Below are 27,425 nucleotides of genomic sequence, written 5' to 3' on the forward strand. Positions count from 1 at the left end.
TGTTGCTTTAAAGGAACCCAGCCTATTGTAGTGCAGTTTAAACATTGTTCCATTACTAAAATCAGGACCCATCGGTTACAATTGGTTAGTCATTTTTCCAATTCTTTCTTCTCCCAGGAGTTCTGTGACCATGGTTATCCGCAAGGTGCAGTACGCTCCTGATAAACCAAATTTTCAGCCAATGGCTAAAACTACCAGACAGTTCCTTGGGTCAGACAAACCTCTCCACCTGGAAGCATCACTCAACAAAGAGGTGAGTTCGGTAAATCATGTTCTACCCTAGCAATCGGAGTCAGTCAGCAGAGATCTATAAATGACAGAACAGACTTGACTAATTGAAAAGCAGCTTTTGAGATGAGGCCCCATCTTCTTGCTCAGGTGGATGTGAAAGATCCCATGATATTTTACTAGTGTTCTGCCCACTACTTCTCCCTCAACCAAAACAGATTATCTGGTCAGTCATCTCATTTGTTGTTTGTGGGACATTGCCATGTGCCAATCGTGTGCCACATTTGCGCGCATAAAACCAGTAACTCATCTGATAAGTAATTGGATATAAAGGGATAACTGAGGACATAATAAACTGCTAGAAGGGAGTCAAGGGTATGGGGAACGGGCGGGGAAGTGGAGTTGAGGCCAAGATCAGATCAGCCATGGTCTAATTGAATGGCGGAGCAGGCTCGAGGGGCCAAATGGCCTACTCCTGCTCCTATTTCTTATGTTCTTATGTAGAAATTCGCAAGTTTATTGCATTGAAAGACCACCTATTCAGATTAGATACACTCAAACCCTCCGCTTTGAATCTGAGTCTATCTTTTTAGATCGCAAAAGAAGAGAATTCTAACAGCACTCCAACATTGCAGCCAACATTAAAGAGGGGGAGATTTTCACCCTCCTTGACTGGGGTTTGAGGTGACAATCTTGACAGCTGGAGCTTCCAGAAACCAGGTTGCCCAGACCCCTATTGCACAGGAGATTTCAGTCCCCATTGCCTGGGATGAACTAGAACTCGGGTTCTTGAGATGAAATGACAGTTTGTTTTATCCAGTCCCAGTCACCTCATCCAGGTCTTACCTTTGGCAGGAACCAGCTTGTTTCTAAGGGGCTTCCCTCATGACCAGCAGAAACGTGAATGCAAAGCTATAGTCCCAAGCGATAGAGTACAAGTCCGCTCCTGGTCTGGTCAGCCTGCGCTACTGGTCACCAACGTGTAAGCAAACATCCAAATCTTGGCAGCGGTGCAAAGAAGGCCTCACAATTGATTGTTAGATGGCAATTTTTCACAGCCGCCCTGTTTTGTTGCACGAATGGGGTGATTTAAACATTAAAAAAAAATCTTAACTGTTGACTTCTTGTCCAAGGTCCACCCGATGCGATATGAGAACGGGCCTCAATTTAGGCAGGCCGCAATCCCAGTTAAAACAGGCCGGGAGCCTCAGCGAAATACCTAAGACATCTTTAGGAGCCCGACGAAATTTTGCTCTTCCATTGGTCGAAGTGCTGTGCTCAGTGGAACTGAGTGTGAAGGACCAAACCAGAAGTCTTTAAATGGTTGTTGCAGGCACCCTCCCAACCACATTTACAACCAGCTTTTCCAGTGATTTTTGTGGCCTCACAAAAGTCTTCCCACTCACACCCTGTACCCTCCGTGGCCTTTTTTAAAAATTCATTCATGGGATGTGGATGTTGCTGCCTGTCAGAGCTCCTTCAATGCTGGCAGCTTGCTGAGTTTATTAAAATGAAGCCCGGCTATGAAAATGGTTTGGGCCTTCCACTGACATCACTGGGAGGAGCAGACCCCCTCCCCTCCCCCCCAAACTGCCTACATGGTGAATGCCGACACTAAAATCGCACCCTCATCCTCATCCTCACCCCCCCCCCACCACCCCCACGCCCACCCCCACTCCCCACCCCCAAACTCCCACCAGACAAAAACTCTGGATTCAAGAGGCAGTTCGACTCTGGGAATGCAGGGTGGTAGGTTGCTATGGAAGGATGAGTCAAATGGGCCAAATGTGATCTTTCTGAAATATTGTCCTGATTTAAAATGCACTGTTTTATAGATTTATTACCATGGTGAGCCGATTCAAATCAGCATTGAGGTGATCAACCACTCCAACAAGACTGTGAAGAAGCTCAAAATAATAGGTACGGATAAAGAGCTGGGTAATGGAGCCAGGACTTTGTATCAAAGAGAAAAATGGCTTCTCTACGTTAATAAAAAGTTTAAAGGCAATATGCAAACTGAAATATTGGCACTTGGATCCAAAGGGGCCTTAAAAATAAACAAGCCTTTCTGTAAGACTACTGGTTCAGGCCTACTCCCTGATCTGTTCAATGGTACTGAGTCTGAGAAAATGCTCCATTGTGGAAATGAAAATTGGTCAGTTTCTGGAGGGCGATCTGTTCCTCTCTGCCTTGGAGTCAAGTTTAAAATCTACTCCATATAATTCATTGATGCAGCTATCATGCTCCCTTCTCAATGAATGAATGAATGAAAATATATATCAAAGGCAGGACCATGTGGGTTTTGCTGTGTGCAAATTGGCTGCTGCGTTTCCTACCTTACAACAGTAGCTACATTTTAAAAGTATTTCATAGCTTTAAAGTGCTTTAGGACGTCCTGAGGTTGTGAAAGGTGCCATATAGAAACAAAGAAAATAGAAAATAGGAGCAGTGGTAGGCCATTCGGCCCTTCGAGTCTGCACCTCCATTCAATATGATCATGGCTGATCCTCTATCTCAACACCATATTCCCGCTTTTCCCCCATACCCCTTGATGTCTTTTGTGTTTAGAAATCTATCTATCTCCCTCATAAATATATTCAGTGACTTGGCCTCCACAGCCTTCTGTGGTAGAGAATTCTACAGGTTCACCACCCTCTGAGTGAAAGAAATTCTCCTCATCTCGGTCCTAAATTTCCTAGCCTGTATCCTGAGACTGTGACCCCTTGTTCTAGACTTCCCAGCCAGGGGAAACATCCTCCCCACATCCAGTCTATCCAACCCAGTCAGAATTTTATACATTTCAATGAGATCCTCGCTCATTCTTCTAAACTCCAGTGAATACAGGCCTAGTCGACCCAATCTCTCCTCATACAACAGTCCTGCCGTCCCAGGAATCAGTCTGGTGAACCTTCACTGCACTCCCTCTATGGCAAGTATATCCTTTCTTAGGTAAGGAGACCAAAACAATACTCCAGGTGCGGTCTCAGCAAGACCCTGTATAACTGTAGTAAGACATCCTTGCTCCTGTACTCAAATCCTCTTGCAATGAAGGCCAACATACCATTTGCCTTCCTAACCGCTTGCTGCATCTGCATGTGTTTGCTTTTAATGACTGGTGTACAAGGACACCCAGGTCCCTCTGTACATTGACACTTCCCAAACCATCACCATTTAAGTAATACTTTGTCCTTAAGTTTTTCCTACCAAAGTGGATAACTTCACATTTGTCCACGTTATACTGTATCTGCCATGTTTTTGCCCACTCATTCAACCTATCTAAATCACCTTGCAGCGTCTTTATATTCTCCTCACAACTCACAATCCCACCTAGTTTTGTGTCGTCAGCAAACTTGGAAATATTACATTTGGTTCCTTCATCTAAATCATTTATATATATTGTGAATAGCTGGGGCCCAAGCACTGATCCCTGTGGTACCCCACTAGTCACTGCCCACCACCCTGAAAAAGACCCGTTTATTCCTACTCTCTGTTTTCTGTCAGTTAACCAATTTTCAATCCATGCCAGTATATTACCCCCAATCCTATGTGCTTTAATTTTGCACACTAACCTCTTATGTGGTCCTTAAACCATTATACACAATTGGGATGAGCTACATGCCAACTCTCTCTCTGCCATTTTCCATGAATTGATATGATTTCTCCTCCAGCCAGCTGATCTTCCGTAGTAATGTGATTGTATTTTTTTTTAAATATAATTTTATTATTTCTGAAAATCCAAATATACTATATTTGATTCACCCTTATCTATTCTATTAGTTACATCCTCAAAAAATTCCAGTAGGTTTGTCAAACATGATTTTCCTTTCATAAATCCATGTTGACTTTGTCTAATCCCGTTGATATTATCTAAGTGTGCCGTTACCACACCCTTTATAATAGACTCCAGCATTTTCCCTACTACTGATGTTAGACTAACCGGTCTGTAGTTCTCTGTTTTCTCTCTTCCTCCTTTTTTAAATAGTGCAGTTATATTTGCCATCCTCCAATCTGCAGGAACTGTTCCATAATCTATAGAATTTTGGAAGCTGACAACCAATGCATCTACTATTTCTATGGCTACCTATTTTAGTACTCTGGGATGCAGATCACCAGGCCCTGGGGATTTATCGCCCTTCAGTCCCATTAATTTCTTCAGCACTATTTTCTTACTAATAATCATTTCCTTTAATTCCTCTTGCTCACTAGACCCTTGGTTCCCTAGCATTTCTGGGACGTTATTTGTGTCCTCTTCCGTGAAGACAGAACCAGAATATTTATTTAATTGTTCTATCATTTCCTTGTTCCCCATTATAAATTCTCCCATTTCTGTCTGTAAAGGACCGACATTTGTCTTCACTAATCTTTTTCTTTTTACGTATTTGTAGAAACTTTTGCAGTCGGTTTTTATGTTCCTTGCAAGTTTACTCTCATATTCCTATTTTTCCCCTCTTAATCAATCTCTTGGTCCTTTTTTGCTGAATTCTAACTGCTCCCAATCCTCAGGCTTGCTACTTTTTCTGCCAACTTTGTATAACTCCTTTTTGAATCTAATACTATCTTTAATTTATTTTGTTAGCTATGGTTGGGCCACTTTTCCTTTTGTGTTTTTAACATAGAAACATAGGGCCAAAGTTTCCACATGATTTGCGCCTAATTTTTAGGAGCAACTGGTGGAGAATGGACTATCTTAGAAATCGCAATTCTCCATATTTTTTTTTCTGCAGTTCTAGTCAGGTAGAACAGTTCTACTTTGGAACAGAATTTTTCTTCAAAAGGGGGCGTATCCGGCCACTGACGCCTGATTTCAAAGTTTCCACAGTGAAAACATACTCCAAACTAAGTTAGAATGGAGCAAGTGAAGATTTTTGTAGAACTGAAAAAACCTGTTCTACACATTAAAAAATCAGGCGCAGGTTACAAATTAGGCGTAGGGAACGAGGGGGGGGGCGGAAGGGAAGTCATTAAATTCTACAATAAATCCTTAGTTATACTTATACAAATATTATACAAATAAATCCAACCTGAATAAAAATGTATAAGCAAAGAAAAGATTAAATAAACCATGTTCCTACCTGTGTGAAAGTTCTTCAGGCAGGCCTTTAGGAAGCGGTTTGCCGTCGGGACCGAAGGCTGAACGGGCCGGGCCCGAGATTTCGGGCAGGGCCCGTCCCCAGCACCAGAGGTAGGTGGCGTTGGGTCGGGTCGGGGAGAGAGGTTCGGTTCGGTTCGGGTCGGGGGGGTGGGGGGGCGGGGGAGAGGGAGGGAGGGAGGGAGGGAGGTCGGTCGGGGAAGGAGGTCAGGTCGGGGAGGTGGGGGAGGTCGGGGAGGGGGAGGTCAGGTCGGATCCAGTCCGGGGACGGGGGCGGGAGTAGAGTCGGGTCGAGTCGGGCGGGAGCGGCAGACGCAGACGGATCGAGTCGGGTCCGGTCGGGGGGGGAGGGGAGGGGGAGGTCGGGGAGGGGGAGGTCAGGTCGGATCCAGTCCGGGGGCGGGGGCGGGAGTAGAGTCGGGTCGAGTCGGGTGGGAGCAGGAGCGGCAGACGCAGACGGGTCGAGTCGGGTCCGGTCGGGGGGGGGGGGGAGGTTGGGGAGGGGGAGGGGGGGGAAGAGGGAGAGAGAGAGAGGGAGGGAGGGAGAGAGAGAGAGGGAGGGAGGGAGGTCAGGTCGTGGAGAGAGGTCAGGTCGGGGATGGCGGGGGGGGGAGGTTGGGGAGGGGGAGGTCAGGTCGGATCCAGTCCGGGGGCGGGAATAGAGTCGGGTCGAGTCGGGTGGGAGCGGGAGTGGGAGCGACAGCGGCAGACACAGACGGGTCGAGTCGGGTCCGATTGCGGGGGGTGGTGCAGAAGCAGGAGCGGCGGGGAAGCAGGAGCGGCAGCGACAGGCGGGTCGAGTCGGGTCCGATTGGGGGGGGCGGGGGGGAAAGCAGGAGCGGGAGTCGGCAGGAAGCAGGAGCTGGCCGTGGAAGGAGCCTTATTCACGCAGCCCCAGTGAGGCCATTCGACCAGGGCTAGAGGCTGCGTGCTTCGGGCGCCTGGAGCTACTGCACTTGCGTGCCCACTGTAGCGCGCATGTGCAGAGGTCCCGGCACTGTTTTCGGCGCAGGGTTCTAGCTCCGCCCCCTACAGCTCCTGCTGCGCCGCGCCGAGGGCCAGAGGACCTGCAGGGAGGTGGAGAATACAGAAGGTTTTTTTAGGCGCACTTTGTGGCGCGAAAAACGGGCGTCCAGCTCGGAGGGGCGCCCGTTTTTTATCGTGTGGAAACTTGGGCCCATAGAAACATAGAAAATATGTGCAGGAGTAGGCCATTGGGCCCTTCGAGCCTGCACCACCATTCAATAAGATCATGGCTGATCATTCACCTCAGTACCCCTTTCCTGCTTTCTCTTAATACCCCTTGATCCCTTTAGCCGAAAGGGCCATATCTAACTCCCTCTTGAATATATCCAATGAACTGGCATCAACAACTCTCTGCAGTAGGGAATTCTACACGTTAACAACTCTCTGAGTGAAAAAGTTTCTCCTCATCTCAGTCCTAAATGGCTTACCCCTTATCCTTAGGCTGTGTCCCCTGGTTCTGGACTTCCCAACATCGGGAACATTCTTCCTGCATCTAATCTGTCCAGTCCCGTCAGAATTTTATATGTTTCTATGAGATCCCCTCTCATCCTTCTAAACTCCAGTGAATAAAGACCCAGTCGATCCAGTTTCTCCTCATATGTCAGTCCAGCTATCCCGGGAATCAGTCTGGTGAACCTTCGCTGCACTCCCTCAATAGCAAGAATGTCCTTCCTCAGATTAGGAGACCAAAAGTGGGCACAATATTCCAGGTGAGGCCTCACCAAGGCCCTGTACAACTGCAGTAAGACCTCCCTGCTCCTATACTCAAATCCCCTAGCTATGAAGGCCAACATACCATTTGCCGCCTTCACCGCCTGCTGTAGCTGTATGCCAACTTTCAATGACTGATGGATCATGACACCCAGGTCTTGTTGCACCTCCCCTTTTCCTAATCTGCCACCATTCAGATAATATTCTGCCTTCGTTTTTTTTGTCCCCAAAGTGGATAACCTCACATTTATCCACATTATACTGCATCTGCCATGCATTTGCCCACTCACCTAACCTGTCTAAGTCACCCTGCAGCCTCTTAGCGTCCTCCTCACAGCTCACACCACCACCCAGTTTAGTGTCATCTGCAAATTTGCAGATATTACACTCAATTCCTTCATCCAAATCATTAATGTATATTGTAAATAGCTGTGGTCCCAGCACTGAGCCCTGCGGCACCCCACTAGTCACTGCCTGCCATTCTGAAAAGAACCCGTTTATCCCGACTCTCTGCTTCCTGTCTGCCAACCAGTTCTCTATCCACGTCAGTACATTCCCCACAATACAATGTGCTTTAATTTTGCACAACAATCTCTTGTGTGGGACCTTGTCAAAACGCCAGAAAGGAATGTATAACTGTTGCAATTCATGCATTAGTTCCTTAAATATTAGCCATTGCCTATCCACCGTCATGCATTTTGATGAATTTTCCCAATGTATCATAGCCAATTCATTTCTCATACCTTCATAGTTTCCTTTGCTTAGATTTAAGTCCCTAGTTTCGAATTGGACTACTTCACTTTCCATCTTAATAAAGAGTTCAATCTCATTATGGTCATTCTTCCCTAAAGGACCCCACACAGCAAGACTGTTAATTAACCCTTTTCTCATTGCACAATACCCAATCTAGGATAACCTGTTCGCTAGTAGGCTCCTCAACATACTGGTCTAAAAAACCATCTCGTACACGCTCCAGGAATTCATCTGCCACAGTATTATTACTAATTTGGTTTGGCCAGTGTCATCATCATCATAGGCGGTCCCTCAAACGAGGATGACTTGCTTCCATGAGTTCACAGGTGTTTCGATGAAGGACCCGATGTTCCAGTCCTGAACTCCAATTGAGGGGGTGGAAGATGCCTGTGCGTGGATTTTTTTAACGTGTGGTAACCGTTGCACATCAGCCACCACACGGACTTGTCAAAGCTAGGTCTTGGTCCAGTGGCAAGGATTAACCAAGACGATTGGAGACCTGCTCTCCTGCACGGACCTGGTGCGTACACATATCGCAGCGTGAGCTGGCCCGTGCTGCCCCTGGGCCCTCGGCTCTTCTGCACCCCGTACCCTCATCTGTCACACCTCCTCCATGATCTCTCGCCGCTCCTCCGCCATAAACATTCACCACATCTCGCCACAAACACTCACCGCTCATCCGCCCCGACCTTCCCACTTCTCTGTACCTGTGCCCAGCCGATGTTCCAGCCCACGCTCCAAAACGGCGACCAGGGTTTTGATGACATCACCCAGTCGCCCATCTCAAAATCGTCGCGCACTTGGAGCAGCTCGCGGTGGAGGTTGAAGTGGTACGCTGCTCCAGCTCTTATACTTGCCGACCTGCGGAACTGTTCTCTCGCAGGTCGGGAGGCCACAATGTCCCAGGCCCACCACTCCAGCTCTATAGTTGCCAACCTCTCGCAGGTCGGGGGCCCACGGTTATAAAAAGTTGACCAATATTGTACACAGTACTCTAAGTGTGGTCTAACCAAGGTTCGATACAAGTTTAGCATAACTCCCCTACTTTTCGATTCTACTACAATTCTGTAACACTCGATCCCAATAATTTAACCCAATAGGTTAAAGTCTAAGTCCAACTTTGACAGCACACTGCGACATTCGATGTATGCAGGTAACTGGAGATAAATTGCCAGATCTCTTGCTATGCCATCAACCTCTTATCAAACTGGAGCTGGCATTGCCTAATATGGTTATCTCTTGTGACTGCACAGTCCAGAGACACAAGTCTACACAAGTCAGACGTGTGTAAAAATATTATGGCCTTCCTGTGGCAAGCACAAACCACCAGTCTCTAGACTTTTCTATGTGTAGTTGGTCAGTCTATATGTAGATTAAAGTCACCTACGATTACTGTAGTACTCTTGTTACATGCATTTCTAATTTCCTGTTTGATGCCATCCCTTATACTAGCACTACTGTTTGGAGGCCTATAAACAATTCCCACCAATGTTTTCTGCCCCTTGGTGCTCCTTAGCTCCACCCAGACTGATTCTACATCTTGATTTTCTGAGCCAATATGAATGCGAGCTCTTTATTTTTTCATGAAGTGAAATGTTTTTGTTCCTAAAAATGATGGTGTGTCTTTGAACAGTTCAGAGATTGTCAACTGCATTGTCTTTGCCCTCAGCGGATCAGATTGCAGCTGTGGTGCTGTACTCACATGACAAATACAACCAGACAGTGGCTGTGGAGGAAGTGAAGTAAGGCGCTCAGTTCAAGTTGAAACTCTGCTTTAGTACAGCTTTCTAGTGTGGCAATCAGTACAAGCGAGGCAAGCAAGGTTTGCCTAGTGTGCGGTTTCATTCCCTTTCTTTGATAAAAGCAACTGGTGAAGAATTTGCATGTCCCAGACCAGTTCCCAGCAGTGTTACTGCTCGGATACAAAGAAAACAAATACAAACTCCCTGAAGAGCTGTCAGAAAGCTAGAGACAGAAATATGTCTGGCAATTAACTGCATTTATTATTGTTTCAAAACATTCATCTTAAGACTACATACAGAGCAGTGCATGCATTGCTGCTTAATTCCAGTTTGAGTTTTAACTTTGTTGGGTGTTTTATGACCCTTAGGCCATTGAACACATGGCTGGACATACAACCCCCATCCTGGTCAATATCCTGTTACATTGTCACCTCAGAAACCTTTGCTTCCTATGCTCTTCCCAAACGATAGCTTTTTGTCCTCAAGTTGTCATCAAACTATAAGGGCATGGAGTTCCGTACAGGACGCAATTGGGAGAATGCGCTTGGAAGGCACTGGGCACTGTGCCAGTTTTGCCGAGGTGAAGTTACGCCCAAATTTCCGCACATTTGCCTAAGCCTAAAACTAAAATCTCCCATGAATCAGTGCAACCGAGCAGCGTTATCGATCATAATCGATTATTGATTGGAATTTGGCCTCAAGATTACAGAATTGAACTAATTTAAACTGAAAACGTGTTCCAGTAACTGCTGCAGCTGATGAAACAGGCCCATCAAAGGTTTCAATTGACTGGTGGTCACAGGTGTAATGTGCCAAGTTCAACTGGCTGAAATTGAACTCATTTAAACCGGATTTACAGTAAATTGAAAGCAATTGTAGCACCAGTGTGAGAAACAGGCCTGAGAGAGGCTTCAATTGACTGCTGGTTATTAACACTGGATTAATGTGACCACAGGTGCCTGTGTGCCTGAAATCCTGGGCGCAGTGCGATCAGCAGAAACTTGGCATGTCGACCTGGGGCTGTGGCCAGTTTACTGGGTGGGGGCTGCTTTGGGCGAATTGACTATTGAACCAAAGATCAGGGAAACGGTTATGGGTGTATCTCAATTAGATTTTAAGTTCTCCAATCCTTTGTGCTATCTCAGTCGGTTCCGGCCAGTGCGGAAACTCCAGGTCGGGGTGTTTACAAGGTGTAGTTATGCTGTTTTTGGGGTGTTTGCAAGGTGTATTTCTGCTGTTTATGGAGTGTATTTGGTGTGTTTCAGGGTCATATTTGACAGGTTTTCAGGTTATATTGCTAGTGGTTATGGGGTATATTGGAAGTGTTCACTGGATATATTTGAAGTGTTTACCGGGTGTATTTGCAATACTTATGGGTGTATTTGGGTGGTTATGGACTGGATGTGATGGTTGCAGTGCTTGGGTGGGATGTTTGCAGAGATGAGCAGCTGTAGGTGTTTGGAGTTTGTGTTTGTTTGCATTTCACTTGTGTTGATAAGTATATTCTTGCTCAGTGATCAGGTAGGTCCAGGTTGCACTCTGAAGAAGGTCTACCAGCTCTGTCCTATAATTGCTGATAACCGTGAGAAGCACGGTCTGGCACTGGATGGAAAAATCAGACACGAGGACATCAACTTGGCTTCAACCACGATGTAAGTCGGGCCAGGCATTAGGGTGCACTGGGTATCTCATGGGGCAACAATTTAACATTTTCTTTTGTAGATCCATCTCTTGCATGTAAAATGTTCCTGGGTTTGTGCTGGGATTTGGGCATATCATTTCCCTCATTTTGTCTGCAACGATTTGCAGCCCCCTTTGACACAATGGAACCATTCCAAATCACGTGTAGCAACACAGTGATAGCGAGAAAGGTTTCCGAGAGTGCGAAATGTAGTGGCTGTAGGGGGTGGTGTTTTGGTCAGGTTTCTCTGACTCCTTGGCGTTTTCGAGGTGCCCCACACCCTGGATTCTAGACTGTGGACTGATTTGGGGGTTATGAGAAACTGAGACAGAGTCAGTTGGGTAGGATGCAAAACTGGTTTTATTGCATTCAAACAGAGTAAAAAGGCACGTTTTTAATAATCACGGTAATCAGGTACAAATAGGGAGAAATGGCAACTTAAATGCTTTATATTTGGGAAGAACACATAACACATATAACAGATTAAAAGAACACAGTCCTCCCACCTCCCAAAATACTTATGCACTAAACCTGGGAGGGGAAAACAAACCAGAACATCAACAGGTAGGAACAGTAAGAAAAGCCCAACCTCCCAGACCCACTATCTAGCTAGGTTAGAACTCTGAGGTTTCAGGGACCATGCTCATCAATTCCCTTTTGACAGTTCCAACTCCGGGGTTCGCTTAGTTGTCCTAGTCCTGTTCCAAACTCTGGGGTTTGCTTTAGTTGTCCAGGTTCTGTAGTCTGTACCCCTTGGTAGCGTAGGACCAGCTTGTAGAGTGGAAAAATCTTCGGTTTTTCTTTGGTTTTGTCGGGTTGGTTCCGGTTGACTGTTTGGTCACGATGGTCCGGAACTTTCCGATAGTCATTTTGAAAGCCTGTTTGCTGTCGTGGTGCTGTCCTTCTGAGTTTCAGAGACTCCTTTCGCCGATGTTTCTGGGTCCCACTTTTCGAGGCTGGTGTTAACCTTATGCAACGAGACTGCTACCTCAATAGTGTCTCTAGAAGCACCCCTAACTGCCAGAACAGGCCTTCAATTATATAAAACAGGCTTCCTTATCTTTGCGCCAAATCAGTTCTTGGGCTTTGTTTAAACTGTTCTGTCCATTGATTTTCAAATATCTCCTTTGTCAGTGTTTTTGGTGGGCTAGTCAGCAGTAACTCGATTAGGGTGTGATAATGTGCTATCAGTGGTTTTGCATTGTTTTAGGATGGTCCAGTTTCCTGACCATCTAGTTGGGCCCATGATTTCCATAGTAGTTGATTGGGTAATTGGCTTCTTGCATTTTTTGGATAAGTTCTGTAGTTTAGATAATGGCTGTTAATTTGATTATCTCTTAGGGGGTGAATTGGTGCTGCATAGTTCCCCCAGACATCCTTAATACACGAATTTGCTTCACAGAGGTTAGCCCCACCTCCTGTATTCGGTAACTCTTTTTCGCAGCCAAAATGTTGTAGAATCTTAAAATTGATATGCTCCGTCCCAAAGATGTTTAGGGGATCTCAGGCTTCTGTAATTTAGGTCCATTTTGAATTCTCTTTTCAAAAAGCCCAAACACTGAGGGGCGGGGGGTTTCCATGAGGTTGGCCCCCTTTTGCCTTTTTCCATTTGAAACTTAGATCTCCACTTGAAAAATCCAAAGCTCATTTTTAACAGTCCAAGAGGAACTTTTCTTTAATTTTCAGGGAGAGGGACTCATGGGAATTTTTGGGAGCCCTTCATGGCACACAATGAAACCCACACTCGTGAGGTTATTTTTCAGGATGGGGACTTCAATGTGTTCACAGAATTTCAGCGATGCATGTACAAATTGTAGTATTTGTGTATATTTGTAGTTTTAATACTTGTGTACAGGTAAGTTGTGATACTCATGTATGTGTCCAGTGTTGATATTGGTGTACATGCAGGGAGCCCATGCACATTTCCGGCCATAAGTGGCCATTATTGGTAAAGGCCAAAAAACTGGCGTGCAGCACTCACATTTGAAACAGGTCCTTTGCATATGCCAAAGGGTCATCAAGTTGTGAAATACATTACCCCCGGAAAGGATAATAAAGTGGAGTCAGAGAGACAAATAGACAGCAAATTCAGCGATCTCACAGTTCCAGTGTTGAGGCAACTCGAAGGAAGTGCGGAGAATTGGGACAACTGTGTTGCAGCCCTAACTCAGACCCATGTTCCCTTCAAGCCCCAATCAACACTCGGAGCAGCTGATTGCTGAATTTACCTGTAGATGTGTTGATGACGTGGGAAGCCTGTGAGGGACATGAGGAACAACTTTCCCCATCGGCACTCTTTGCTCCAATAAATTAGAATTGACACAAGTTGTGGGCTCGTGGATCAGGTGCATGCAGGAAAGTCAAACATTTCCCCCATGGTTGTAAAGGGACAGACGTCTTGAGCCGAATAGCCTTTTCCTGTTTCTCTAAATGTTTGTTCTAATGTCTCTCTTCCTCACAGTAACTAATACTGCCATTTTCTGCTTGCAGCTTAAAGGAAGGACTAGCTCGGGATGTTAGGGGAATTCTTGTCTCCTATAAAATAAAAGTGAAGTTGATTGTATCTGGGTAAGTGTCGCATGCAGAATTTCCCTTCTTGGTCCTCTGAGCTCTTTCTTTCTCCAGTGACTGTCCAATATGGCTTCCCCATTATGACGAACTCTTGACATGGAGTTCTTCATACTGCAATTTGACTAAAACCCAAATGTTTGCTAGAAAGGGATTGAAATGTATTTCAAAGTCAAGTAAACATGAGATTGCTACACGGATTTGATCATCATTTTGTCCTAATGTCTCCTGGGAAACCCAACCCGTGAATAAAGTCCATTACATGATTGCTATCCTGCTGCACAAATGCTAACTTCAGGGGAGGAGCAGCTCCAGCTGGAAGAGCAGTGTGACAACATGGGATGTTGGGGCGGCAACGTACAAACGATAGGGTGAAGGTTTACAGCTGTGATCGGCCATAGGGCGAATTCCGATCTCCGCTAAGCTGTGCTGGGTGAAGCTCTGGCCAGAGGTTTGGCGCTGCTATTGAAGCAGGGGGAGCAAGGGAGAGTTACCCTGCGTTGCTTTGCAATGGCTGTAAAACCTGCCCCCTCCCACCTTGGTGAGGAATGGTGCAGGGTGTGGAGCAGCCCAAGAAGGGCTAGTGACCAGGTGGGAAAGTACTTTAAAAAGGAGGAACTCTCTCTGAGTGGGTCAGTGTTCTGCTTCGTGTGGAACTGAGCCAGACAGACGTTCTGACAGCACTAGCAGTGCTTCAATGATCTCATATAGAAGGAGGGGCAACCAGAGCCAAATTATTGATTACTGACTGGTCCTACTGACAGGAAAGCACAATTGCGTGGATATTTGGTGCAGTCCAACTGCGATGCCCCCTTCCCACCACCATCAAATAATCTGCCAGCACTTGCTGACTAGGTTCATACCTGGCCAGTGGGCTTCACTTGGACAAGTCACTGGAGGGTGGCCAGCACATGCGACACCCTATGACACCACAGTTCCATCGCTCTGGGAGCACCGCAGGGGAGAAAACTGACATCGGCCTCGCCCAAGAAAGATAGAAATCAGTGTAGGCCCCAGCTCTAAACCCGGTGTGGAAGGCTTTGATTGATTGCCAGTTCTGCTTTACCTCTGGTTTTGTGTGACTCGTGCAATGACTCCTCCTCCCTAGGGGTCCCACTACGAAGGAGATGCTGTATCACAATATGTTTGGGTTGGATTTGACCTCCGGCCTTGGGACTGAAAGGTCAGTGTGCATGCACACAGCCACCAGTCCCCTTAAGAACACTTTTAACTGGACTCATTTAGAAATGTCATGATCACCATTTTCTTGTTGTTTATTTTATCCCTTTATTTACCTTTCAGAATGCTGGGAGATGTTATGTTCAAGTAAGCTGTTATATTAAATGATTCAAATATAAGATTGATCACCTTCCTCACTGCTGTATCAGCCCAGTTACTGTGGCTTTCTAAAGCTCAGACACTTTGAAGTTAGATTTTCAACTTGCTGCCAGGTGTGAAAGTGGCATGGTGCCGGTTAGAGAAACCGCCCGATTCATTTCCATTGAAATTGGGTTGAGAACCTAGTCTCTCCAGTTCACCGAACGGCCGAGTGGGGCTAAAAACACAACCTAGAGTAGCTCAAAGTCACACAGACGAGAATGTCCCAAGTTGGATTCTGGTCTGTGTTGAGGTTACTGAGCCGGGGTGGCAGTGCGACACTACAATTGGCCACAGTGACAAAAGAATAGCCAAGCTCACACTGATGAGCACTGACTAGTGACTCCTGCTGGAAGAAACAAGCTTGGACCCCACTGCTGGGTCAGTGTATTCGGCTGTGGAGAACTCGATTGTGATGTTCTCCACAGCTGAATACACTGACCCAGCATTGTAGTGCAACACCTATCAATGCCCAGACTGAGCCACACTGACCCAGCACTGTAGAGTAACATAGGCACGAACTGTTTCACAGTCTCTCAACAAAAAGGGCATCCATTCGCTCAATGTTCAACCTATTTGTGGCCACAGGGAGCAAGCCATGCAGGTCTGTGCCTGGTATCCTAGCAATAGTCATGATACTTTCATTCTGTGCCCCCTAAGTACCCCCTCTGCTCCACCCATACCAACGAGTGGCAGGCTGGATGCTGGGGGACAAGGGCTATCCCCTGACCAACTAGCTCATGACACCTTTCAGGAACTGGAGCACAGACGTGGAACGCCAATATAATGAGTGCCATGCAGCAACAAGGGTTCTGATTGAGTAAACCATTGGTGTCCTGAAACAACGGTTCCGCTGTCTGGACAGCTAGGATGGAGTCCTTCAGTACAGCTCACAGTGAGTACTTCTCCACAGCCGAATACACTGACCCAGCACTTAGAGCAACATCTACCAGTGCCCAGACTGAACCACACTGACCCAGCACTGTAGAGCTGACCCGCTCTGTCATCTCTGCCCCTCTTGTGCTGAGCAGCTTGCCTTGATACCTTCCTGCTGCCTGATGGATGTAGATGTCCCTCCTCCTGCTGACCTCCTCCACTAATGCCTCCAACGCAGCAATAGAAAATTGGGAAGCCCTTGCAGCTTCTCCAGTGTCTGCCATTATATAACACAACCCTCAGTTATAGTTGCCTGAAGCCAAAGTGCACCTCCCCTTTAAGAAGTGCAGGCTGCCTTTAAATGGCATCAGCAACGTGCAATATCTACGCCTCCACTAGGCAAGCTGCCAATGAATAGTGCGGGTAGTGCTGGCACCCTGCCTGTTTTATTTAAATTAATTAGGGATTCCATTTTGGGGTCTTAGTTATGACCAGTGATTGGGCACAAATTCCAAGCTCATTCTATGCCTGAAAACATACTTAAACCAATGTCTAACCCCAGAATGTATTCAACTTGTAGCTTATCCATCTCGCATTTAAATATCTCACACCTGGAAGATGCGTTTGTGCTTCATAGATCATTGAAAACATTTCTCACTCTTTGAGTCAACCTCGTTGCTCTCCCTTGCTGAATAACCCTGGGCAGTGTATTGAAGTGCTGCTGTGACCATTGTACCTCAATCCAACAGGAGAAGAGGTTGCCGGTGGGGTGGGGGGTTGGGGGGGAATTGAAGGGCTTCATTCAGGCTTTGTGTTGTTGTTTATTTTCCAGACCCTCTGGAACTTTGTGTTTGTGATTTGCTTGTTTTATATTTCCTTTGCAGTAATGTTGCTGTGGAATTACCCTTTTTGCTTATGCATCCCAAACGAGAACCCCCAGGAGGTGAGTATCCAATATATCGTAACATTTAATAAAGAACATCTACAAAAGGGATTGAGTGGAGAAAGGATTCCCCATTTAAATTCTACATAATAGGAGTGAATGGGGAGGAGTCAGAACCATTAGATTACTATATGACAGGATTGAATGGGAAGGGGTTTGGTCTATTGAGATTCTATATAATCGGAGTGAATGGGAAGGATTTTGGTCCATTAGAATTCTATATAATGATAGTAAATAAGATGGGGCTTTGGTCCATTGGATCTTTATATAATGGGAGTGTTTGGGAAGGGGTTTGGTGCAATGGCATTCTATTCAATGGGAATGAATAAGAAGGGCGGGGGGGGGTTTAAATGTGACTACAGAGGTTGGAAAGCTGATGGCTACCGCTGCCCTGTAAGTGTTTTCAAGTCCTTCTGAGCAAGGGTACTCACTGATCTGCATGTGCTTATGTACGTTAGAGGTTGATAATTGAATTTTGACACTGAATCAGACACAGCTTCATATTTTCTTTCTTTTTTCTTCCTGACATCCATAACTTATAGAAAGCCTGTAAGTACCAGCTTTTATTTCTTTGCACATTTGCCTGATAAATGGTCCTGAAATCTAGAGCTTTTGCTGCAATCATTTTATTCCAACTACAGAATTCAGTGAATAAAAATACAACCTTCTTACACAACTGTCAGATTGGATCAGCAAACTAACCTCCCTCATTACATCACACTGAATCACCATACAAACTCCACCTCCCTCATTACATCACACTGAATCACCATACAAACTCCACCTCCCTCATTACATCACACTGAATTACGATTAGTGGGAAAGCGGGTTGTGTAGAGGACTCAGAGAGGCTGCAAGGAGATTTGGATAGGTTAAGCGAATGGGCTAAGGATTGGCAGATGGAATACAATGTCAGAAAGTGTGAGGTCATCCACCTTGGGAACAAAAACAGTAAAAGGGAATATTATTTGAATGGGGAGAAATTACAACATGCTGTGGTGCAGAGGGACCTGGGGGTCCTTGTGCATGAATCCCAAAAGGTTAGTTTGCAGGTGCAGCAGGTAATCAGGAAGGCAAATGTAATGTTGCCCTTCATTACGAGAGGGATGGAGTACAAAAGCAGGGAGGTCTTGCTGCAACTGTATAAGGTATTGGTAAGGCCGCACCTGGAGTACTGCGTGCAGTTTTGGTCACCTTACTTAAGGAAGGATATACTAGCTTTGGAAGGGGTACAGAGACGATTCACTAGGCTGATTCCAGAAATGAGGGGGTTACCTTATGATGATAGATTGAGTAGACTGGGTCTTTACTCGTTGGAGTTCAGAAGGATGAGGGGTGATCTTATAGAAACATTTAAAATCATGAAAGGGATAGACAAGATAGAGGCAGAGAGGTTGTTTCCACTGGTAGGGGAGACTAGAACTAGGGGGCACAGCCTCAAAATACGGAGGAGCCAATTTAAAACCGAGTTGAGAAAGAATTTCTTCTCACAGAGAGTTGTGAATCTGTGGAATTCTCTGCCCAAGGAAGCAGTTGAGGCTAGCTCATTGAATGTTTTCAAGTCAAAGATAGATAGATTTTTAAGCAATAAGGGAATTAAGGGTTACGGGGAGAGGGCGGGTAAGTGCAGCTGAATCCACGACCAGATCAGCCATGATCTTATTGAATGGCGGAGCAGGCTCGAGGGGCTAGATGGCCTACTCCTGTTCCTAATTCTTATGTTCTTATGTTCTTATGTATATCACACAGAATCACCATACAAACTCCACCTCCCTCATTACATCACACTGAATCACCATACAAACTCCAACTCCCTCATTACATCACACTGAATCACCATACAAACTCCACCTCCCTCACTACATAGAAACATAGAAACATAGAAAATAGGTGCAGGAGTAGGCCAGTCGGCCCTTCGAGCCTGCACCGCCATTCAATGAGTTCATGGCTGAACATGCAACTTCAGTACCCTATTCCTGCTTTCTTGCCATACTCCTTGATCCCCCCTAATAGTAAGGAGTACATCTAACTCCTTTTTGAATATATTTAGTGAATTGGCCTCAATAACTTTCTGTGGTAGAGAATTCCACAGGTTCACCACTCTCTGGGTGAAGAAGTTTCTCCTCATCTCGGTCCTAAATGGCTTACCCCTTATCCTCGGACTGTGACCCCTGGTTCTGGATTTCCCAACATTGGGAACATTCTTCCTGCATCTAACCTGTCTAAACCCAGAATTTTAAACGTTTCTATTAGATCCCCTCTCATTCTTCTGAACTCCAGTGAATACAAGCCCAGTTGATCCAGTCTTTCTTGATATGTCAGTCCTGCCATCCCGGGAATCAGTCTGGTGAACCTTCGCTGCACTCCCTCAATAGCAAGAATGTCCTTCCTCAAGTTAGGAGACCAAAACTGTACACAATACTCCAGGTGTGGCCTCACCAAGGCCCTGTACAACTGTAGCAACACCTCCCTGCCCCTGTACTCAAATCCCCTCGCTATGAAGGCCAACATGCCATTTGCTTTCTTAACCGCCTGCTGTACCTGCATGCCAACCTTCAATGACTGATGTACCATAACACCCAGGTCTCGTTGCACCTCCCCTTTTCCGAATTTGTCACCATTCAGATAATAGTCTGTCTCTCTGTTTTTACTACTAAAGTAGATAACCTCACATTTATCCACATTATACTTCATCTGCCATGCATTTGCCCACTCACATAACCTATCCAAGTCACTCTGCAGCCTCATAGCATCCTCCTTGCAGCTCACACTGCCACCCAACTTAGTGTCATCCGCAAATTTGGAGATACTAAATTTAATCCCTTCGTCTAAATCATTTATGTACAATGTAAACAGCTGGGGCCCCAGCACAGAATCTTGCGGTATCCCACTAGTCACTTGCCTGCCATTCTGAAAAGTACCCATTTACTCCTACTCTTTGCTTCCTGTCTGCCAACCAGTTCTCAATCCACGTCAGCACACTACCCTTAATCCCATGTGCTTTAACTTTGCACATTAATCTCTTGTGTGGGACCTTGTCAAAAGCCTTCTGAAAGTCCAAATACACCACATCAACTGGTTCTCCCTTGTCCACTCTACTGGAAACATACTCCAAAAATTTCAGAAGATTTGTCAAGCATGAATTCCCTTTCACAAATCCATGCTGACTTGGACCTATCATGTCACCTCTTTCCAAATGCGCTGCTATGACATCCTTAATAATTGATTCCATCATTTTACCCACTACCGATGTCAGGCTGACCGGTCTGTAATTCCCTATTTTCTCTCTCCCTCCTTTTTTAAAAAGTGGGGTTACATTGGCTACCCTCCACTCCATAGGAACTGTCTATGGAATGTTGGAAAATGACTGTCAATGCATATGCTATTTCCAAGGCCACCTCCTTAAGTACTCTGGGATGCAGTCCATCAGCCCTGGGGAGTTATCGGCCTTCAATCCCATCAATTTCCCCAACACAATTTCCTGACTAATAAGGATTTCCCTCAGTTCCTCCTTCTTACTAGACCCTCTGACCCCTTTTATATCTGGAAGATTGTTAGTGTCCTCCTTAGTGAATAACGAACCAAAGTACTTGTTCAATTGGTCTGCCATTTCTTTGTTCCCCGTTATGACTTCCCCAGTTTCTGACTGCAGGGTACCTACGTTTCGCTTTACTAACCTTTTTCTCTATGCATATCTACAGAAGCTTTTGCAGTCCGTCTTAATGTTCCCTGAATTGCATCACACTGAATCACCATATAAACTCCACCCCCCTCATTACATCACACTGAATCACCATACAAACTCCACCTCCCTCATTACATCACACTGAATCACCATACAAACACCACCTCACTCATTACATCACACTGAATCACCATACAAACTCCACCTCACTCATTACATCACACTGAATTACCATACAAACTCCACCTCCCTCATTACATCACACTGAATTACCATACAAATTCCACCTCCCTCATTACATCACATTGAATCACCATATAAATCCCACCTCCCTCATTATATCACACTGAATCACCATACAAACTCCACCTCCCTCATTACATCACACTGAATTACCATACAAACTCCACCTTCCTCATGGCATCACACTGAATCACCATACAAACTCCACCTCCCTCATTACATCACACTGACTCACCATACAAACTCCACCTTCGTCATTACATCACACGGAATCATCATACAAACTCAACCTCCCTCATTACATCACACTGAATCACCATACAAATTCCACCTCCCTCATTACATCACACTGAATCACCATACAAACTCCACCTCACTCATTACATCACACTGAATTACCATACAAACTCCACCTCCCTCATTACATCACACTGAATCACCATACAAACTCCACCTCCCTCATTACATCACACTGAATCACCATATAAACTCCACCTCCCTCGTTACATCACACTGAATCACCATATAAACCACCGCCCTCATTAGATCACACTGAATCACCATACAAACTCCACCTCACTCATTACATCACACTGAATTACCATACAAACTCCACCTCCCTCATTACATCACACTGAATCACCATACAAACTCCACCTCCCTCATTACATCACACTGAATCACCATACAAACTCCACCTCCCTCATTACATCACACTGAATCACCATACAAACTCCACCTCCGTCATTACATCACACGGAATCATCATACAAACTCAACCTCCATCATTACATCACACTGAATCACCATACAAACTCCACCTCCCTCATTACATCACACTGAATCACCATACAAACTCCACCTCACTCATTACATCACACTGAATTACCATACAAACTCCACCTCACTCATTACATCACACTGAATTACCATACAAACTCCACCTCCCTCATTATATCACACTGAATCACCATACAAATTCCACCTCCCTCATTACATCACACTGAATCACCATATAAATCCCACCTCCCTCATTATATCACACTGAATCACCATACAAACTCCACCTCCTCATTACATCACACTGAATTACCATACAAACTCCACCTTCCTCATGGCATCACACTGAATTACCATACAAACTCCACCTCCCTCATTACATCACACAGACTCACCATACAAACTCCACCTTCGTCATTACATCACACGGAATCATCATACAAATTCAACCTCCCTCATTACATCACTCTGAATCACCATACAAACTCCACCTCCGTCATTACATCACACGGAATAATCATACAAACTCAACCTCCCTCATTACATCACACTGAATCACCATACAAACTCCACCTCCCTCATTACATCACACTGAATCACCATACAAACTCCACCTCACTCATTACATCACACTGAATTACCATACAAACTCCACCTCCCTCATTACATCACACTAAATCACCATACAAATTCCACCTCCCTCATTACATCACACTGAATCACCATATAAACCCCACCTCCCTCATTATATCACACTGAATCACCATACAAACTCCACCTCCCTCATTACATCACACTGAATCACCATACAAACTCCACCTCCCTCATTACATCACACTGAATCACCATACAAACTCCACCTCCCTCATTACATCACACTGAATCACCATACAAACCCCACCTCCCTCTATATATCACACTGATTCACCATACAAACTCCACCTCACTCATTACATCACACTGAATCACCATACAAACTCAACCTCCCTCATTACATCACACTGAATCACCATACAAACTCCACCTCTGTCATTACATCACACTGAATCACCATACAAACTCCACCTCCCTCATTACATCACACTGAATCACCATATAAACTCCACCTCCCTCATTACATCACACTGAATCACCATACAAACCCCACCTCCCTCTTTATATCACACTGATTCACCATACAAACTCCACCTCACTCATTACATCACACTGAATCACCATACAAACTCAACCTCCCTCATTACATCACACTGAATCACCATACAAACTCCACCTCCGTCATTACATCACACGGAATCATCATACAAACTCAACCTCCATCATTACATCACACTGAATCACCATACAAACTCCACCTCCCTCATTACATCACACTGAATCACCATACAAACTCCACCTCACTCATTACATCACACTGATTTACCATACAAACTCCACCTCACTCATTACATCACACTGAATTACCATACAAACTCCACCTCCCTCATTACATCACACTGAATCACCATACAAACTCCACCTCCCTCATTACATCACACTGAATCACCATATAAACCCCACCTCCCTCATTATATCACACTGAATCACCATACAAACTCCACCTCCCTCATTACATCACACTGAATCACCATACAAACTCCACCGCCCTCATTACATCACACTGAATCACCATACAAACTCCAGCTCCCTCATTACATCACACTGACTCACCATACAAACTCCACCTTCGTCATTACATCACACGGAATCATCATACAAACTCCACCTCCCTCATTACATCACACTGAATCACCATACAAACTCCACCTCCCTCATTACATCACACTGAATTACCATACAAACTCCACCTTCCTCATGGCATCACACTGAATCACCATACAAACTCCACCTTCCTCATTACATCACACTGAATCACCATACAAACTCCACCTCCCTCATTACATCACACTGAATCACCATATAAACTCCACCTCCCTCATTAAATCGCACTGAATTACCATACAAACCCCACCTCCCTCTTTATATCACACTGAATCATCATACAAACCCCACCTCCCTCATTACATCACACTGAATCGCCATACAAACTCCACCTCCGTCATTACATCACACTGAATCACCATACAAACTCCACCTTCCTCATTACATCACACTGAATCACCATACAAACTCCACCTCCCTCATTACATCACACTGAGTCACCATACAAACTCCACCTCACTCATTACATCATACTGAATTACCATACAAACTCCACCTCACTCCTTACATCACACTGAATTACCATACAAACTCCACCTCCCTCATTACATCACACTGAATCACCATACAAATTCCACCTCCCTCATTACATCACACTGAATCACTATATAAACCCCACCTCCCTCATTATATCACACTGAATCACCATACAAACTCCACCTCCCTCATTACATCACACTGAATTACCATACAAACTCCACCTTCCTCATGGCATCACACTGAATCACCATACAAACTCCACCTCCCTCATTACATCACACTGAATCACAATACAAACTCCACCTCCCTCATTACATCACACTGAATCACCATACAAACTCCACCCCCCTCATTACATCGCACTGAATCACGATACAAACTCCACCTCCCTCATTACATCACACTGAATCACCATACAAACTCCACCTCCCTCACTACATCACACTGAATCACCATATAAACACCACCCCCTCATTACATCACACTGAATCACCATAAAAACTCCACCTCCCTCATTATATCACACTGAATAACCATACAAACTCCACCTCCCTCATTAGATCACACTGAATCACCATACAAACTCCACCTCCCTCATTACATCACACTGAATCACCATACAAACTCCACCTCCCTCATTACATCACACTGAATCACCATACAAACTCCACCTCCCTCATTACATCACACTGAATCACCATATAAACCCCACCTCCCTCATTACATCACACTGAATCATCATACAAACTTCACCTCCCTCATTACATCACACTGAATCACCATACAAACACCACCTCCCTCATTACATCACACTGAATCACCGTACAAACTCCACCTCCCTCATTACATCACACTGAATCACCATACAAACTCCACCTACGTCATTACATCACACTGAATCACCATACAAACTCCACCTCACTCATTACATCACACTGAATCACCATACAAACTCCACCTCCGTCATTACATCACACGGAATCATCATACAAACTCAACCTCCCTCATTACATCACACTGAATCGCCATACAAACTCCACCTTCGTCATTACATCACACTGAATTACCATACAAACTCCACCTTCCTCATGGCATCACACTGAATCACCATACAAACTCCACCTCCCTCATTACATCACACTGAATCACCATACAAACTCCACCTCCCTCATTACATCACACTGAATCACCATATAAACTCCACCTCCCTCATTAAATCACACTGAATCACCATACAAACCCCACCTCCCTCTTTATATCACACTGAATCACCATACAAACTCCACCTCCCTCATTACATCACACTGAATCACCATACAAACCCCACCTCCCTCATTACATCACACTGAATCGCCATACAAACTCCACCTCCGTCATTACATCACACGGAATCATCATACAAACTTAACCTCCCTCATTACATCACACTGAATCACCATACAAACTCCACCTCCCTCATTACATCACACTGAATCACCATACAAACTCCACCTCACTCATTACATCACACTGAATTACCATACAAACTCCACCTCACTCATTACATCACACTGAATTACCATACAAACTCCACCTCCCTCATTACATCACACTGAATCACCATACAAACTCCACCTCCCTCATTACATCACACTGAATCACCATATAAACCCCACCTCCCTCATTATATCACACTGAATCACCATACAAACTCCACCTCCCTCATTACATCACACTGAATTACCATACAAACTCCACCTTCCTCATGGCATCACACTGAATCACCATACAAACTCCACCTCCCTCATTACATCACACAGAATCACAATACAAACTCCACCTCCCTCATTACATCACACTGAATCACCATACAAACTCCACCTCCCTCATTACATCACACTGAATCACCATACAAACTCCACCTTCCTCATGGCATCACACTGAATCACAATACAAACTCCACCTCCCTCATTACATCACACTGAATCACCATACAAACTCCACCTCCATCATTACATCACACTGAATCACCATACAAACTCTACCTCCCTCACTATATCACACTGAATCACCATACAAACTCCACCCCCCTCATTACATCGCACTCAATCACGATACAAACTCCACCTCCCTCATTACATCACACTGAATCACCATACAAACTCCACCTCCCTCATTACATCACACAGAATCATCATACAAACTCCACCTCCCTTATTACATCACACTGAATCACTATACAAACTCCATCTCCCTCATTACATCACACTGAATCACCATACAAACTCCACCTCCCTCACTACATCACACTGAATCACCATATAAACTCCACCCCCTCATTACATCACACTGAATCACCATAAAAACTCCACCTCCCTCATTACATCACACTGAATCACCATACAAACCACCTCCCTCATTATATCACACTGAATAACCATACAAACTCCACCTTCTCATTAGATCACACTGAATCACCATACAAACTCCACCTCCCTCATTACATCACACTGAATCACCATACAAACTCCACCTCCCTCATTACATCACACTGAATCACCATACAAACTCCACCTCCCTCATTACATCACACTGAATCACCATATAAACCCCACCTCCCTCATTACATCACACTGAATCATCATACAAACTTCACCTCCCTCATTACATCACACTGAATCACCATACAAACTCCACCTCCCTCATTACATCACACTGAATCACCGTACAAACTCCACCTCCCTCATTACATCACACTGAATCACCATACAAACTCCACCTCACTCATTACATCACACTGAATCACCATACAAACTCCACCTCACTCATTACATCATACTGAATTACCATACAAACTCCACCTCCCTCATTACATCACACTGAATCACCATACAAACTCCACCTCCCTCATTACATCACACTGAATCACCATACAAACTCCACCTTCTCATTATATCACACTGAATCACCATACAAACGCCACCTCCCTCATTACATCACACTGAATCACCATACAAACCTGACCTCCCTCATTACATCACACTGAATCGCCATACAAACTCCACCTTCGTCATTACATCACACTGAATCATCATACAAACTCCACCTCACTCATTACATCACACTGAATCGCCATACAAACTCCACCTTCGTCATTACATCACACTGAATCATCATACAAACTCCACCTCACTCATTACATCACACTGAATCACCATCCAAACTCCACCTCCCTCATTGGGCCAGACATTGATGTAGTACGGCATCTAACAATGTTTGTCATCAGTTAGACTTGCCCTTGCACATTTAGGTTTATAACCTTTTTATGTGGCAAGTTGCTGAAAGTGCGAGCTGATAACGTCACAGCAAGGGAAACTGGGGACCCGGGACCTGAGTGAACAGGGCAAGTAACTGTGCATCTCTTTAAACAATCAGATTGAAGGATTGAGAAATAAACATTGGAAGGACAGAGAAGGAAGTGTAAATTAGAGTGGGTGAATATAATG

At 45.0% G+C, this 27,425-nt stretch overlaps 1 protein-coding gene across 1 annotated transcript in view; it reads left to right on the forward strand.

Annotated features, from left to right (window-relative positions):
* The window catches only part of LOC139266210 (S-arrestin-like), an 87,940-nt gene that overhangs the window by 58,235 nt on the left and 2,280 nt on the right, over window positions 1–27,425 (forward strand). Inside the window, exons 13-19 of the mRNA XM_070884040.1 lie at window positions 118–253; window positions 2,064–2,148; window positions 9,477–9,549; window positions 11,064–11,201; window positions 13,721–13,798; window positions 15,101–15,124; window positions 16,936–16,994. Of these exons, the coding sequence (XP_070740141.1) occupies window positions 118–253; window positions 2,064–2,148; window positions 9,477–9,549; window positions 11,064–11,201; window positions 13,721–13,798; window positions 15,101–15,124; window positions 16,936–16,994 (593 nt within the window). The remainder of the gene's footprint in view (window positions 1–117; window positions 254–2,063; window positions 2,149–9,476; window positions 9,550–11,063; window positions 11,202–13,720; window positions 13,799–15,100; window positions 15,125–16,935; window positions 16,995–27,425) is intronic.

The sequence above is a fragment of the Pristiophorus japonicus genome, chromosome 6 (assembly GCF_044704955.1).
Source record: "Pristiophorus japonicus isolate sPriJap1 chromosome 6, sPriJap1.hap1, whole genome shotgun sequence".
In the NCBI taxonomy this organism is placed as follows: domain Eukaryota; kingdom Metazoa; phylum Chordata; class Chondrichthyes; family Pristiophoridae; genus Pristiophorus; species Pristiophorus japonicus.